Here is a 17,633-nt window from a genome sequence, read left to right as displayed (position 1 = left end):
GCAGGGGGAGCGGGAGAGGGAGAAGCAGGCTCCCCGGCAAGCAGGGAGCCCAGTGTGGGGCTCGATCCCAGGACCCTGGGATCATGCTGAGCCGAAGGCAGACGTTTAACAACTGAGCCACCCACGTGCCCCATGGGGTCACTGATTTTTATTTTTATTTTTTTTAAAGATTTTATTTATTTATTTGACAGAGACAGAGAGAGCAGGAACACAAGCAGGGGGAGTGGGAGAGAGAGAAGCAGGCCTCCCGCGGAGCAGGGAGCCCGATGTGGGGCTCGATCCCAGGACCCCGAGATCATGACCCGAGCCGAAGGCAGTCGCTTAACCAACTGAGCCACCCAGGCGCCCCTGGGGTCACTGATTTTTTAAATGAACTTCTAGAGCCCCTGGCCCACTGGAGTGCCTCTTTCTCTGTGTCATCAGAATGGAGATTCAATTCAAAGCTGTGTCGGGAAGAAAAGGTTCTCGGGCTTTGCCTGACCAGGCCCCAGCCTCTGGTGGTGCCCTCTCGATAGCAATGAATCATAAAACATCAGCTGCATCTTGGGTTCAGGGACAGTGACACAGGACACCAAGCTCCTCGGCCAAGGCACGAGGACAGGGAATTAGGATGGCTGGAGAGAACACTCCACCAGCCCCATCAAGGGAAGCAAGGAGCCTGGCTTGAGGGGCTCCAGGAGAAGCCTGAGCAGCTACTAAGCTTCAGAGTGGTAACCAGGGCCCTGCCCTCACCAGCCGAGTAGGGGTGGCCCATGGCAGCTGCCACAGCTTCTGGGAAGCCTCTGGTCTTACAAAAAGAGGCTTGGTGGGATCCCCCAACAGACAGTATGGAGGGGTAAAAAACACACCGGACTGAGCATGAGGAACATGGGCCTCAGTCTCCCATCTGTATGGGGCAGGGTGCCCACCCTGACCTCCAGGGGCATCCAGAAATGTGGAGGGCACCAGTATTCTCAATGGCAACAAGAACTGTGACAGGACAGAAAGGTCACTTTTGCCCATCCCCTTTGGCATTCCCATCCTGGCTGTGGGTACATACGGAGCAGAGGAAATGGGCACCTGCTTGCGATTCATCTCCGAAGTGATGCGCACAGCAAAGCTGAGCGCCGTTACGGAGAGGAGAGACGTGGCAGCTGGGAGAACTATTCAGAAAACACCCGATAAATGTGTATTAACTGTTAATTAACTAATACCCCACTGGGCTCCTTGCTGGGGCGGGGAGAGAGCACAAGCATACATCCCATGAACGCCACTCAACTGTGGGGCATCACGGTGCTCCCCGTCGTATGGGTGGGGAACCTGAGCTTCAGAAGAGTGTCACACCTCACCGAGGGACACATGGCCAGCAAACAGCACAGTCTGCAGTCCCAAGGCCATGCTCCTGCAGTGGGGCCTGGCTGCCCCAAACCGGACCACCTTTCTACCTGGCAATGCACCATGGCAGGTGGTGCCCAAAGTCAGTCTCACAGTTGTCATTCCCCATCCTCTGGCACCACTGTGGCCCCCTCCCCACCCCAAGGCAGGCCAGCCTGGGCGAGAAGGCAACCCGGGAGGCTCCCTTTTCACTTGTCACCATAAACAGCCATCTTGTGCCAACTACACTTCGCACCTACTTCCAGTCTGTACTTTATTCCAGAAACACTGTCGGAAACCAATACATGGTGCGAGGAAACATTTAAAGCACTCTCTATGGACAAACCTTAAACCATTTTAGGGACTGAAAAATCACGATAAATAAAAAATTAAAAAATCATACATCTGCATGCCTGTATGGGGATGTGCTTTTATTTTTATTTTATTCTATTTTTTTAAGATTCTATTTATTTGACGAAGAGAGACACAGCGAGAGAGGGAACACAAGCAGGGGAAGTGGGAGAGGGAGAGGCAGGCTTCCTGTGGAGCAGGGAGCCCGATGCGGGGCTCGATCCCAGGACCCCGGGATCATGACCCGAGCCGAAGGCAGACGCCCAACGACTGAGCCACCCAGGTGCCCCGGGGGGGATGTGCTTTTAAAAAATGAAAACAAGGCTCTCTTTAGCCAATTTCAGTTAATAATCTGTTTCTTATAGGAGGCTCTGGTCCAATGATCATATTCCAAATGGCTAGCCCTGAGAGACAGAAGCAGCAGCAGAGACCAGAAACTGGCCTGAGCAGCTCAGGGGCTGCTACGGTTGTCCCTTCAGTCTTGGTCACGTGCTCGTTCTAAGAAATTGAAAATGTCCCACCTCCAAATGCCAGCTTTCTCATACAAGGTGCAATCACATTCCACTTTCAACAACGAGTGGCGGAGTTAAAAGACGAAAAGCTATGAAATCTCAAAGTGAAATCTTCCAGTCCCACACGGCCCAACACAGCCAACTGGTTTACCCTGTAGAAATTAATACAGAGAGTGCCCCTGGGAACAACCCTTTCATGTACAGAGTAGACTTTAACAGTCAAGTAATTAAACACAGAAAATAAGGGCGTATAATTAAAATGCAGACGACCCTAAACCAGAGTGGCACAAGTAAGGCTGCTATAATATTTTTACAATTCCCTTTTATACATAATGCATGATCCTTCTGCTCAAGTTTCTCTATGTTCTCTGCCTGCGAAATAATTTACATTAATAAATAATTTATTACCATAACTCCTAAAGTAATTATGGGTTTCCATGCAATTTTTTTTAGCATATGAATTGTTTTGTTCTCTGTTCATTGACTTGTATTTACACGACTTTTCCTAGTGGCCCTTTTGCAATAATTGGTATTGCATTTGCTTTCTCACATACTATTTGATTTCCAGGTCTCTCCTCGCCTCAGTGGTGAGGAAAATGCAATGTGTAGTGTCCATCGTCCCTGTGATACAGAACTCATTTAATGGGTGCAATTAGCCAAGGGTGGTGAGTGGAGCGTGCTCTCACCCCACTTGCCCTGCTTCACCAAAAAAGATTAAACTAACACACGTGTGCCCCTGGGTCAGCACAAAGAAGCACCTCCCACAGCAAGCGATGGAGGACCTGGGTGGGGGGGTGCTGCCTCTCCCAGCACAGAGCGCTTCCGTCAGGTGCGGCCAAGCCCCCTTCCCCACCCGCTAGAGATCATGGCCAGCAGCAAGGGCTGACCAGCTGACCAGGGGGCAGGCCGCGGCCCTGGAGCTGCCACCTGACCAAGGCTTCCTGTGTTAAGAACACAGGAACCAGTCATGTACACGGCTCTTCCCCAGAGAAGCCGCTTGCAGAGGAAATTCCCGCTCTGCACAGAAAGTGTTCTTGGGGTGGTATGGGAGGGGAGAAAGGAAACCAGAGGCAAACACTGTCTCTGCTAGAAAGAGCCCTTTGGGGACCGGACTGGGCTCACAACCTAAGAAGGAGCACTGGGCCCTGGTGCAGAGCAGGCCGGGCGGTGGCCTGGCCCTACTGTCCCTGCTTCTGCCATTCACACCTCGTCCTGGCTTTGTTCACTCCCCCAATTTGGGAAAGCGCAAAACCGCTTCTTTATATCAAGTTCCCAAACTTAGGGGGTGTGTGTGGGGAGGGGGGAGACAACAGTGGGGAGGGGCCCATCATCCAGCTTACAATAACATAAAGTACTTAAAAAGAACACACACTGTTGTGAGTCCTTGATTACATGAGTAAGGCATTTTATCTAAGTGGGTGTAGGGGAGGCCGGGCTACTCTGAAGGGTGGCTATTTAAGAGGAAGCAAATAGGCCGCTGCACTCCCCACCCTAATGTGCTTGCCTGGATTTTCTTAAGAATGCTCAGGAAACTCAAACTTGCCCTGGCTTCCAACTAGGACCCTTGCAATGGGGGCTTGGGAGGGAAATGCCCTGAGTCACAGGGCCAAGCTGTCCCCTGCAATCACGGGAGAATTCCACCCATCAGGACCACAACAGGAGTTCTTTATCTCCAGGAGACAGGGGGGTTGGTGATTACAGTAATAGGACATTTTGTCTTGGCTGAGTATTGTCCAGTCCTGGAAAACCTCAAAACCCTCTTGAAGTGCCATTAAAAAGCAGGCATGCCAAAAATGAGACCTCACTGCCTGGGATGCCCTCCCCGTTCACGGCACAGGGTAGGGCCACACCTTGGTACACAGGTTAAAATGGGCGGGAGGGCGCCTGGGTGGCTCAGTTGGTTAAGCGACTGCCTTCAGCTCAGGTCATGATCCCGGAGTCCTGGGATCGAGTCCTGCATTGGGCTCCCTGCTCGGCGGGGAGCCTGCTTCTCCCTCTCACCCTACCCCTCTTGTGCTCTCTCTCTGTCTGTTTCAAATAAATCAAATAAAATCTTTAAAAAATAACATAAATAAAATAAAGTGGGTGGGAGCGGTCACCTGAGCTTCCACCAGCACACAGGCTTGGGAAGGCCTCTGCCGGCTGACATCCCAGCTCGGCAAGTGCCCGGGAAGGGGCTGAGGGTGGGAGGGGCTGAGCTGCTGCCTTCTGCGCGCTGCTGTCTCTTTAAATAGTACTAAGAACTGCAATCTGCAAGATGAGGGGACTGGGGCTCAGGGAGATGGGCTGGTCTGCCCTCGGCTCTGAGGACCCCAATCCACAGGGAATTCACTGTTTCTCCATCTCTCCGCTCCACTAGACAGACGCCCCCTTGAGGGCAGGGGCTGATTTACTCTCTCTCTGGGCCAAGTGCCTGACACAGAGTAGACCCTCAATAAACACCTACTGGAACAAACCACCGAAATGAACCGTGGTGAAGGAAAAGCCTTGGTAATGCACACTTCAGATGGGCCAGGGTCTCCCCAAATCAAGGAGGCGCTGGCCAACAGGCAGCTGAGGAGAAGGACGAGAGGACCCGGCGGACCCCCACCCGGCCGTTCCTCCGCTGCCTGGCAGTGGCCTGGAGCCAGCCTACGTCAGGCACGGACGGCCTTGAAATAAAGACCAACACCTCCACCACCAGTTTACCAGGCTGGCCTGGCTGAAAGCTCACGTCCAGGCTGGGCTGAGGAGCTGAGCGTGCCCAGGGGCCTCCCTCTCCTTCCGGGCAGGACAACAGCAGGCAGTTTCCCCACAGCACAGCGGAGTCAAGCCCATGAAGCAGGCAATGAGGCAAGCTTCTGAGCCACGTGGCTAAGTCGCTGAGGGTTTGTTGAAAGGCGATAACCACCACCGAGGTGCTCAATCAAGCCCCATGGGGGGACATGTTTCAGAAGTGTGTCACAAGGGTAAACCAAGGCCAGGTGATCTCCCTGTTTCCATTTCCTCTGGGCGGCAGCATCAAGAGGACCACCTGGGGCTCTCCCACTGAGCTGTGGCTTGTGACTGAGAAGAAAACAATCTTCCTTCTCCCCCAACTCTGCCAAGGGAGCTTGGTGGGGAGTCGCCTCACGAGGCCTTGGTTTCCCCATATGTGAATGGGGCGTCCCTACTGGCCCCACACCAGAGTCGCTGCAGAGTCCCAGAGACCCTGCAAGGAAGGAGCCTGGCGCTCACGGCGACATACCCAGCACCCCCTCCACCCTCATCACCCCGTCTACAGGACAGAGTCTAAAGAAGACAAAGAAAACACTGCGCACAGAGTCAAAGGCTGAGAGAAAAGGAAAGAAGACCTGACACAGTCCTGTGAAGCCAGGCCTGGAATCCGAAGGCCTGCAATGGTCACCCACCATGGGAGCTTGGTAACTTGCTGTAATGCAAACATTACAGAAACTCATCCGGCAGGGTGTCCCCACAGGGGGCAGGAGTTACACGGAGACGGCGAAAGGAGAGATTGTGCCCGATCATCTAGAGCACAGAAAAATCAATATAATCAATACAGTCATCTCCTCCGCCCCCTTATAAAAAAGAGTCATTCACACTTGCGTGGTCACAAGAGACCAAGACAAGCCTTCTGGAAAACATGTCAACAATGCGAAGCAAGAACCTTAAAAATGTTCCTGCCGCCTGGCCTCTCTAAGCCACTCCTGGGAACTCCTAAGGAATAATCCAGAAGGCAGACAAAAGACAAAGACTTAGACACGTAGTCACCATTCATCACAACGGCAAACAAAACAGCCATTCCACCCAACAAACAAGAGACAGTTAAATCGTTAAATACACGTTGATGCACAATGAGGTACTACAGACTCATTAAACCACACGGCTGGGCCAACGCTAAGCCCTGGGGAAAGGGTAGTAGTAAGGACTACTAAGTGCAACCAGAAAAAAAAAGTTTTTTGTATACAATTTTTTATAATCATTTGCTCATCGTAGACTTGGCTATGTCAAAACCTCAAAGAACATAAAAATACACCAAAATGTTAACCAGTTCTCCCTGGGTCCTGGGGCTAGGAGAGATTTTTATTTTATACTTTACACTATGGTGCGTCTTCTGAATATCTCAAAGGGAACATGATCACCTTCATAACCAGACAGAAACTCTCCACATAATGGTTGGAGATGACATCTGTAAACCACAGCCCAGCGCCCACTAGCACCCCTGAGAGGGCCGGGCGGGGGTCCGCCGGGTCCTCTCGTCCTTCTCACTCAGCCCCACAGCCTGGCTGCTACCCCAGCACGGCTGGGCCTGAGACGGTTCGAGCACAGAGACGAGACCCCACTGCTGCTCTTTGTGCCTGTGTCCAGAAAGCGCTTCCAGCATCTCACCTGGAGGACTCAGGCCCTGGTGGAAGGACTAGAGAAGGCCTCTTCACAGCCACCTTGGTTACTCACCCATAATTCCACAAGAGAAAAGTGTCGGTCCTTGACTCATCTTCTTTGGCGTGTGCTGAAAACAACCAGAAAAGCTATTCACTCTTCAAGTCATAAGAAGCACGTTTGCACATGACCCTGCACTGATCCCTTGCTAAAGTCACAATTAAAGGGGTAACTGCCTTTTGCCAACGTCAGATTAGGGAAAGGAGAAAAAAGCATGCTAAGAGGCAACATCTGCCCATAATTAGACGTGGACTCTCTGTCCAAAGTCTCCATTGAGTTATGGAGTCCATCAAGTTAATGGCCTCAAAAAACACACAAGAAAGCCCCACGACTTCTGACACTCGGGGATTTTTCCATGTGAGTGCCACAGAGGAAGGCGCAGGAGGGAGTGTGATGCACACGGTTCACTGCGCTGGGCTGCAGAGAGGCCGCCCCACAGCGCGGGCTGGGAGAAGAGGAGGCCTCTGGATGACAGGAAGAGCCCCCAGGGAGGAGCAGAGGCCCTTCTGCCACCCTCAGCTCCTTCCCTCCCCCGAGACCCCAGGAGAACAGCTCGTCGTCCTCTACACAGGAGCACCAGGTACAGCTCGAGCGGGGGACCCTGCACTGTGCAAGCTGCTTCGCCACTACACGGAGGCCCCCAGGCACCCTCTCTGAACTGAAACAGAAACTCAAAGGTTATGTTTGGTTGCAGCAGAGAGCGATGGCTTTTGAACTCCTTGGCACTGTATTTCAATGGCTTCCCTTCCCACCATAAGCATTCCACGCCTCCCCTCAAACCCCACACCCAGCCTCACAAAATGCTATGGCCACTGGGAGAGAAACAGGCCAGTGGGGCCTACAAGGGCCCCAAGACCAGGCACTGCTCCACGGCTACACAGTGACCTGAGTGCAGAACATTCCGGGCTCCCCTGTGCTAGTTGAGGCATGGGTCAGGAGGCCTGTTCTGACCTCTGGTGAGGAGGAGACGGTGCCCACAGGGGCCCCAGGAAGAAAGGTCTGCCTCAAGTATTCCTAAGACTCATTCCTTCCTTCCTTCCTTCACCCAATCCTAAGTACTGGTAATTATTCACATGAAGGCCGCACTAGGGGTTGAGCACGTGATGGGGAAAGAAGCCTTCGGTCCCAGAGGAGTCAGCCTGTCCAAGAGAATGCCAACTTCTGAGAGGAGCCCCAAGTAACAGGGACAACAGGCATCCAGTCTGAGAAGTGGGCGGGAACCAGGCCCCGGGGCTCTCAGGCCCAGAAGCAGGAGGGTGGAGCTGACTAGGAACACCTGGCCCTCCCAGATAAAAGGGTGGCAAGTGCCTGGCCCCAGCTCCCCAGTTCAGAGACCTTTGCCCTCAGTCAGCTCTGTGTTCATCCAGTCAGGTTATTAAGGGTATATCCTGCCCAGCCTGGGACACAGAGGTAAAGGATGCCTGCCTTGGCCCTCAGGAAGCTCACATTTCATGGAGGACACAGTCACATAGACAAACCATTACACTACAGAGAGTGTGGGACCAGAGAGGAGAGGGCCAGGCCAAGGGTGCTGGGGTGCGGGAGGTCAGGGCTGGCTTCCTGGGGGAAGCACTGGAGCTGGTGCTCAAGGACCAGAAGAAGCCTGCAAGGAGCAAAGGGCCTGGGGCAGGCCTTCTCCGGTACCCCCTCCTCAGTTTAAAACACTCATTATATTTTCAGGATAGGTTGCCCTCTTGGATTCCACAGGGACTTTAACCATCCCATCTACAGTCATCCAGGGAAGTATCTGGAAAAAGTTAAAGATGGCTGCGTCTGCCTCCCTCCCAAACGACTTGGTTAACACAGCAGGATGCACAAAGAAAGCCCACACCAAAGCCACCTAATGGTGAGTGGGTGACAAAGACTCAAGAGCCCTGCCTCCACGCCATGAGGCCCCAAACAACCAAGCATGCAGCCCAGGCACGCCAGGCAGTCTCTGCTCCCAGGGGGAGGGTTCAGAGACAGAAGTTGGGCTTGGCCTAGGCCAGGGGCCTTGCCTGTGAGACAACTCTCACACTGTAGAAGCAGCCTGGCGCAAAGCAAACACCCACTGGAGAACCAAAGCCCCCACCCCATGCTTGGGTGGAGGGGGCAGGTGGCAAAGCGAGCCAAGGCGGGCGGCCCACAAAAACCCAAACCAGGATCGGGTCAGGGAAAGCAGAAGACAGCAAGAAGCCTGGAGCCGCCTGTCTGCTGCACGCAGACCCACCAAGGAGGGCATGGGGTTTACAGACAACAGGACGCGAGCTAGGGAGCCAATCCGCTGACTTGTCCTTCCACAAAGCCGGTGTGTTCCCGACAGAGGGGCACGGCGGGGCCCTCTAGACCTGGGCCCACGCAGGAACTGTTGACACCTGTGTGGGTGCCAGAGAGGCTGGGGTCTGTGCCTACAGAGGGAAGCACTGGGCCGGGCCACAGGGGCTCCTGGGCCCTTGCTCACGCATTCGTTCGCTCAGCAAGGATTTATCCGTGCTGGCTGCAGACCGTTCGTTCCCCAGGCTGGGGGACACACTCTTGGAATGGGAGTGCTTCTCACCGCCTCCAAGGCCCTGCTCTGAGCCACCCTCCACAGAAAAACTGAACCAGCCTCCTAATTGGTCCCCGGCCTGTGCCCTGGGCCCACCCTCCATTCTCCACCCAGAACCCACAGAAGCCAGCCGACATTGCTCTTCTGCTTACGAACCCCCAATGACTTCCCACAGCAACCAGAGGAGAACCCGGCCACCTCTCTCCACACAGCCACCAGGCCCGTGGGAGCCAAGCCCAGGCCACCTCAGGTCTCTCCACGACAGGCTCCTCACAGGCTCCCATCTCATTCTGGCCACCTTCCCTGACCATCTGAGCCAAAGGGCACCCTCCCCTCCTGTGCTTTTCTCTGAGTGTTCCACACTGCCTGTGTCAGTTCCTTTGCTTCTGTGCTTATGCCCTGAGAATTAAGCTTCTTAAGGCTGCCATGTTGTCCCAGCGCAGAATAGGTGCCACGTGACTATCTGGTGACCAACAGCTATGGCCACCTGTCCGCCCAAGCCTGTCTTCCTCCTGCTGCCACTCACCAAGCAAATGCGGGGCCAATGCAAACAGACTTTCACTGGGCAGAACCTGCCACCTCCCCAAATCGTTGGGCTCATGCCAAGTCGAAACTTGGTGGAGAAGGGGAGAGAGCGCCAGCTGGACAGTTGGGGGCCCCTCTACACCCCAGGGAGTAAGAGGGAGCGATCACTTGCACTCAGATCTCACAACTTGAAGGAACACCTTCTCCACGCCCCCTGTTCTCAGTGAGCCCCATTCCCGCTCTCTCATCGAGCATGTGAATGTGCATGACCTTCTGCTATCAGCACCCGACTCTTGCACTGGGCCTCCTCCCTCCATCACTGCAGTGTCTTGGCGGGCCTATGCCTCCATCTCTGACAAGAGACAGGACTCCGGCGTGGCCAGCCAGGCCCTCTTTGCTCCGGGGCTCTGAGTCCTGGACTGAGGAAGTGCTGGGGCTGCTTTACCCAGCGAGAGGCCCGGAGCCTGCCATGAGCACCTGCTTCCAAAACCCTCCGAGCTGCCCTGTCCCTGCCCTTTCTGGGGCCTCACTCACCAGCTCTCCCGCCAACTCCCAGGATGTCAGGCCCAGGCATACCCTGACCACTGTCAGGTTTCTCTGAGCCCAATACCAAGGTACCCTCAGGGCTCCAGGTGGGCCAGAGCCAGTTTATCTCCGGTATGCTTAGACTATGATAAAATTCCTGCTGGTCTGTACCATTCTGCAGCCAGCCTTCCCAACCTTCAAATCCTCTGCACCACTGCAAGAAGGCTGAGGCAGCCCATCATGATGCGATGCGGCAAGGCCCAACAGGCCGTAGGGACTCCTAGCCTCGGGTTCATACGACACTCACCGTGCACACTGCAGCCAGGCCCCAGGCCTTGGCTGGTGTTTACAGAAAAGAGGACAAGGAGCACAGCTCCCCTTATATTTCTCCCACCGTGATGCTTCTATTCTCAAGCCTCCCCCAGCACAGGGCCTGGTCTCTGTGAGATTCCTCAGATCACAAGGGAAGGTTTTGGAATCAGACCCTCCACAGGGAAGGCAAAAGCTGGAAATCAAACTGGGGCTTCAGGGGCCATCTGTCTGACTAAAGAAAGAAGGCCTGACTCAAATAAAGACACAATTCAGGTCTTTACTTAATGAGGAACTAGGTCCGACAGAAAATGGCAGAGCTCATCTCTGGCCATAATCATGCTTCTCCATAGCTTTGCTCTGCAGATTACTGACTAAACCCATCACGTCACTTTTTCCCCATAACACTGTTATGGGAAACCACAACGCAACGCGGGCAGGCTCACACTCATGCAGGAACAAGCAGAGTACCCCAGCCTCCAAAAAGGAACACAGTGAGACCATGGCCGTGGAAAGCAGAAGACAGAGCCATGCCTAACAAGAAAAAGAGAAGCCCAGAAGGGACGAGTGCCCTTGTGTAGAGGATCTCAGAGAGCAGACGGAGATGGAGCGGCGGCCCGGGCTTCAGGGGCTTCAGGGGCTTCAGGGTTAGCCAAGGCACGGCTAGTGGCTTTGTCTGCTCAGGGAAAAGGCATCGGACTGCCTCAGACCATCTGTGCACCTCTGGGTTCTAACTTCAGGCCAGCCTGGGCCTGCCAGCCATCCTGGCTGGGGCTGTTGAGCCCAATGCCAACTCTGGGTGGCCTCAAGTACGAAGACCCTCAGCACCCAGGCAGCTGGGTGCGAGGCCTGGCATGGCCACAGACTCTTCCAACTGGGCAAATCACAGCCTGGGCATCCTAATCTGACAAGAACAAAGGGAAGGACCTGCTCCCCAAACCAGTGTCGGCTGTTGTGGGAAATACCTTGAGGTTGGGGAAAGCGAGGCAGCCTACAGCTGCGCTCCATCCTCTCCCCTGGAACAGTCTCCAGACTTGAGAGAGAGGCTGAGACACTGGCCAGGGAGAGGAGGCAGGCCTGGCCGGGGAAGATGGTCACTCTGGCCTGGGAGAACGGGCCACGGCCTGAGCGTGGGCGTGCGGGAAGGGGGCTGGGGGACACTGCTCCCAGGGTCAACCGTCTGGGCTGCCTTCCAGCGGCAGCAGCTAATGTTAGAACACCAGGAGGAAGAGCCCACTCCGCAGAGGAAAGCAACCAGCAGAGCGCGCGGGGCGGGGGGGAAGGGGAACTGAGCACAATCTTCACTGCTGTGCATTGTGCAAGCCACGCCAGTGCTGGGGCCAGGCGGGGCCCTCAGCCCTCTCTCCCCAGGGCCAGGCGCAGGGAAAGGCAAGACGCTGAGCACTTGTCAGTCCTTTTTTCTGTTTTCCTACATCTCTCTTGGGAACAAGGCCGGTCACTTGTCACCAGCATTTCATTTTTAGAAAAAGAACAAGAGACCTCGGAGGGCAAGGAGGGAGGGGCTACAGGCTTCCTTTGCCCAGTGCCTCCAAGGTGACTGGGTGGCCCCCAGGTGACTTTCTCCCACAGTTTGCGACTTTCTCTCTCACTGCTTCCCTAATTCCAAAGTGGCCTGTGATTCATGTTTTCTTTTTTAATCTGAAGCCCACCGCCCCGCCTCTTTCTGTTATCTTCTTAGCCTGATTAGAAAACAAAAGAGAAATGCTTTTCCATGTTCCTGTTGTTATCTTGATGGTATTTACACGAGGATGGCGTTGCCAGTTTAGGAAGCTGAAGCAAAGCCCCTGTCCGCTTCCTCCCAACCTTGCCGGCAGGGGAGAACACATTTACCCTCCCTTCCGTCTCATGGACGTCAGCGCTAGACTCAAATGATCTGGGGTGTTTCTCGGCTGTTCCCTGTGCATGCCTGGACTGGAAGCCGGCCTCCTTCGACTTTTCTGAGATGAGTTTCTCTTCCCCCGCTAGGGCCAGGAGGCCACGCTTTTGCTGGCAGGCACTCAGGCCATGTCTCCACGAAGAGCAGCTCAGCTGAACTGGGGCTCACGTGCCCCGGGGCCAGCTCCACGGCTAGCCCCAGCCAGGCCGGCCCTGCGCGATGGGACCAATTCCACGGCCTCTACTGAGGCCAGCAGCACAGCTGGAAGCGGGCAGGGACCCTCGCCTGGGACCTCCAGATGGCCCTCACCCCAGAGGTCGTTCCTTTCTGGTCAGAGCTACTCTGGGTGTAGTCTTCAGATTTTAGTAGGAAGACACCCCTGCCCCGCGCCCCCGCCCACACAGCAGAAAGCAGAGCGGCTCATACCTGCACCCCCAGCTGTGAACCTGAGCAGCAGCGACAGAGGAACTAAAAGTGAGGAGCTGGGCGGCAGCTGGGCTGCAGGAACCCACGTCCATTCACTCTACGAACGTCCCTGAGCACCTACCATGTCCCAGGCCCTGGTTTCAGGCACTGTGCACTCAGCAACAAGCAAAAGAAACAAAATTCCTTGCCTTCGTGAAGCTCACATTTCAGGGCAGTCATTCAACAAACAAGATCAAAATGTCAGAAAGTGACAGGCGCTAGAAGGGAAGGGGGGGAAGGGCAGAAAGTGTGGGGGAGAGGGTGGTTGTGGCAGAGTTCAATTTTAGGCCGAGTGAACAAAGAAGAAAGAGAGGCAGGGAAGGAGTCCTGCCAAGGGAGAGTGTTCCAGGCTGCAGAAGTGCAAAGGCCCTGAGGCAGGCTCGTGCTTGACATGTTGAGTGAGGAGGTCAATGTGGCTTGAGCAGAGTGAAGGGGGCAGGGGAAAGCAGAGACAGAGCAGCATGGTCACAGACAGCCAGAGTACATGGGCCCTGGGCCTCCTGGTAAGGGCTCTGACATCTGCTCGGCCGGAGATGGGAAGCCAGCAGAAGACCAAGAGCTGAGGAGAGACGCATTCGCCTTGTAGTCCCTCTGGTGGCTGGTAGAGAACAGCTAAGGAGCCAGAAGCAGGAGACCAGTTACAACACATTCCCAGACACGAGAGGACAGCAGGCGGGACCTGAGCAGCAACCGTGGGCTGGCGAGAGGGAATCTATTTACAGACATATATTCAGTGCAAACTGGAAAGATAGCCGTGATGGGCAGAGACCTGACCCATCTTTGCTCGTGGAATTCTGCCAGCCCAGTGCCCGGCACATGCATGGTGGTACCTAAAGGCCTCCAGTCTCAATGGCTTTCCCACACTGCTACAAGGGTTGGAGACCCAGCCGGGCCTGTCTGCTCTCGGCCTGATGGTTGGTGTGAGCTTGGGGAGGGAGCCCACAAGGGTGCTAGGGTGGGCGCTCAAGAGGGGCTGCAAAGGGCACCAGGAGGGGTGCCGGGCAACGTGGCAGAGTCCTGTGGACTTAGCAATCTGCAAAACTCCTCCTCAGGTTTATTTTTGTCAGAGTGGGACCTCCTCCCGCCCCCTCTGCAGGAGAGCAGCCCCACTCACTTCTGAGGAATTAGGGCTGGAAGGAGGTTAAGAGACTCCCCTGTTCTCAGTCTGAGAAGGCCGAGCTGTCTGCCTCTCCGGCCCAGCCCATCAGGCCACTTGGTCACAGGACAACTTTGGGGAGAAGGCAGGGAGGGCAGCTGTCACCACGGCCCACCACCTTGGCCGCCAGACCACACCTTCTTTCTCCACGTCTCCCACCCTTGACATTCTTGAGGCAGCAGCTCTCCCTCTGCACCGCCCTTTGGAAGTGAGGCCTGACCTTGGCCCCCACTCGGGCACCACCTCCCTTCGGGAAACCACTTCCCCTTACCGGGTGGAGACCAGGAGGAATGCCAGTCTCAGCCTGGCAGGGGTGGCAGAACCCCGATTGGCATTATTTACCAGGGTGCTGGCCTTCCTTCCAGCTACTTCTTGCAAGCACTTAGCCAGGCTCTGGGTTACTTCACCCACTGCCCCAGGGTGCAACATCTCCCAGAGCTCTGCCCTGGGCACTTTGGACTCAGTCTGCTAAGCCTGCATGTTCAGTCCACAGCCCCACCTGGACATCAGGCCTCAAAAAAGGTCATCAGAGAAATGAGGCCCAATAGGTCCTTACCAGCTCAGGGTTGAAGGTCCTGCATGCTCTGGAGTCAGCTCCCTGGTTGTCGAGGCTTTTACTTAGGATCATCACCATGGTAAGGACCTCAGGTGCTGGGCTCCATCCCAGGGTGGGCACGAGCCATCTTCGGTTGGGCAGACTTGGGCAGAGGTGACCTCTTGGGCACCTCCCAGGTGACAGGCATCAGCAGGAACAGTTCCCAATCGGCTGCTCACGCTTGGGGAAGGGCTCCTCCAGGAAATGGCCAAGTGTGCTCAACTCCCTGGAAAGACAACAGAAAGGCAAGATCAGGACTTGGGAAGACTGGGGCTCTGAGAGAACTGCCCGCGCACCCTCCTGCTGGGGCCCTGCTCAGAAACAGCACTGCCTCCCCGCTGAAGGTGATGCATCATGGCTGCAAAGGCCAGGATCCCCTTCTCAGAGGCCCCCGTGCCGGCCTTGCGGCACCCCTAAAGCCAACACACTAGTGGGTACAGCAATGGGTCTCCATTCAGCCGCGTGGCACCTTTAAGACCTATCTCAGGGTCTGGGTTGGTCACAATCTGCTGTCCCCAGAGTGTACTCAAGTCATGTAGCATCTTATACCCAGCTGGCTTTACAGACCGCTTCGGTATATGCCCAAGGCTGAGGGTCAGACACACACCAACCCCACAGTCAAAACTAAAGGGACCAGCCCTCAGGCAGCCTCAGCCAGCAAGGCGGCCTCTGTCCTCCACCGAGTCATGAACATAAGCTACTGGAAGAATCGGGCGGGTCCATTTAAAGGTACATATTTCCCACCCCTGGAAGCGCCACGTTTCAACAACACATTTGCAACACTGGGGGCCTTTGCAGCTTTGTCCCCTTCCCCAGACTGGGCCAAACCAAGTCACAGCCTTCGCAGGGCCTGCCCATACCACCCAGAGCTGCCAGCAGTGACAGGACCCCTCATGGCGCCATTCTGCACAGCCCACCAGCACCTCCTCCCGCGTCACCCCCCAAGCAAATGCTGAAAGAGCAAGGCCTTAGCTCAGGTTTGAGAACTCGCTCCTTATACATTAATTTCTCCGATCCTATTTCCCCATCCCACCTCTCTGTGGTCACACCTTCAAAGAAAATCACATGGATGCAAGGAAACTGAAGATCACCATCACAAAATGAAAAATAATGACGATAATAGCAGAAAAGGGCAGCTCCTAATCTGTAATTAAAAACAAACTGCTCAGTGCAGGAAAATGCTTTAGAATCTGCTGCTCTGCGTAAAAATTAATTGCACCCTGGTATTTACTTGCCGTCCAGATTGTAAATCATATTTTCCTGTTTACTTCGATTAGACTTTACAGTGGGTGTTATTGGAATTGCTCAATTACGGGCCAGCTGGCAAGCACAGGAAAATTACCTTCTACTGTTCTTCGAAAACAAGGTTCATCCAAAGTGCAAGAGCGGGGAAGGGGAGGGGGAAAATCAATACATTTTCAAAGGACTGGCTGTTCAGGAAGAGACCTGGTGGCGTGTAGGCTCCCAGGTCACACAGGAGTTTCAACACCACCTCAGTCTAGAAGCAACACATTCTGACCAAGAGTGAGCTGCTCAAGGAAAGAATGTCAGACCACTCCTCCCAGCTCAGGCCAGAAAGCCGAGCCAGAAATGCCCGCCAGCCCCCTGGACGCTTGGCTGGAGAGTGGGGGCTGGGGGGTGCTACGAACTCTCCCTTCAAAGGGACCCTTTGTGCTGCCTCGGTGGTGGAGGCGAGGCCTACTGACGGCCATCTTCTTTCTGGGTGCAACCTCATTCGGTTCTGGAGCAGCCGGCCATTGGCCCAAGACCCAGGGGTGACCTGCCTTTACCACCCCCACCCCCCATTTCTTTCTTCCCTAACAAGGCAGGACAGCTTAGTGGTTATGAGCTCGGGTCCTGAGTCAAGGACACCTGGGTTGGAATCCCAGCTCTTGAAATGCACTGTCTGAAGGACCTTTACCAAGTTACTCTGAGGGACCTTTACCAAGTTACTTACTCTCTCTCCATAACGTAGGAACAACAGTGCCTGCCTCAGAAGATTCCGTATCCTCTGAAAACAGAGCTCAAGCCCTTTGCTCCGTGAGAAGCCCTAGCTCATCTGAAGAAGCACTCAATAAACAGTAGCTACCATCCCTACTCTCATCAGGGAGACAGTAGGTCCTGATTCGTTCTCAGCAGTGGACACCCAAGCATCTAACTGTCCTCTCGGGTGTTTTTTAAAGAGAAATTCCATCAAATTTTTTAAAGCTAAATGCCACCAGGATGGAACTGGGCATATTATGGCCCATCCCTCTGGTGAAACAGTAGGTGGCCATAAGAATGATGCTGTGGGAGTCCATTGCCACGGAAACGCGTTAGGCCATCGGGACGCAGCCGACGGGCACCACAAACACAAAGCCGGACCGAGGCAGCAGTGCGGGCGGCCCTGCTCTTCTAGCTCCGCCCCCACTGGAGCCCCTACCAGGGACCAGGACTCGCGGCGGCAGCGCGAGGGGGGAATACCAGAGCGCCATAAGCTCCTGGAAACAGGTGGTCAGCAAACACGGCAGGTGCCACACGGAGCACGAGCCCTGTCCTCGGCGGTCACGGGGAGTTCTGTGAATGCAGGCGCGAATCCAACTAAGGCAGGCAGGAGTGGGGGGCACTGGAGCGGAGTTGTAGAGACCCCTCTGCACAGTGGCCGGCAGCACGCAGCACGACCTACAGGAGTCCAGGAGTGGGGACAACCAAGACACCATCGACAGGGGGCTCAGTGGAACCATGTAAAGGGATACCACGTCGCTTTAGGCACAACTGTAACGAGGCATCTCTGACCGTACAGATGTGAAATCCTCTCCAAGACACACTGTGAAATGAATACAGCAAGAGGAGCACAGCATGGTCCCGAAAGCATGGCTGCCTTAGGGAAGGCACCGCAGTTCTGGAGTAGAAGACACTTTGATTGTATAGCTTTGTGTGCTGCCTGAATACCTCATCCAGTACACATGACACCTTTTTGGTTAAAAAGAAAATAGGCAAGACTGCAACTTGAAGGAAAG

At 54.8% G+C, this 17,633-nt stretch overlaps 2 protein-coding genes across 3 annotated transcripts in view; both read right to left on the bottom strand.

Annotated features, from left to right (window-relative positions):
- Nucleotides 1-14,841, bottom strand: part of FAM53B (family with sequence similarity 53 member B) — a 72,470-nt gene extending 57,629 nt beyond the window's left edge. Inside the window, exons 1-2 of the mRNA XM_031020643.2 lie at nucleotides 14,596-14,841; nucleotides 6,651-6,705 (exon numbers count right to left, since the gene is read on the bottom strand). Coding sequence (XP_030876503.1) covers nucleotides 6,651-6,705; nucleotides 14,596-14,673 — 133 coding nt within the window. The 5' untranslated portion in view covers nucleotides 14,674-14,841. The remainder of the gene's footprint in view (nucleotides 1-6,650; nucleotides 6,706-14,595) is intronic.
- Nucleotides 14,721-17,633, bottom strand: part of EEF1AKMT2 (EEF1A lysine methyltransferase 2) — a 69,236-nt gene continuing 66,323 nt past the window's right edge. Inside the window, exon 7 of one of the 2 annotated variants that reach the window (XR_014146138.1) lies at nucleotides 14,721-14,860. Coding sequence is in view for 1 of the 2 variants with exons in the window: in XM_081823323.1 (XP_081679449.1) it covers nucleotides 14,853-14,860 (8 nt within the window). In the remaining variant the exon portion in view is untranslated. The remainder of the gene's footprint in view (nucleotides 14,861-17,633) is intronic. The other variant, XM_081823323.1, reaches the window with a different exon arrangement.

This window comes from Leptonychotes weddellii, chromosome 6 (genome assembly GCF_054177405.1).
Source record: "Leptonychotes weddellii isolate Sample4059 chromosome 6, ASM5417740v2, whole genome shotgun sequence".
Taxonomy (NCBI): Eukaryota; Metazoa; Chordata; class Mammalia; order Carnivora; family Phocidae; genus Leptonychotes; species Leptonychotes weddellii.
This window is presented reverse-complemented; position numbering and strand designations above follow the sequence as displayed.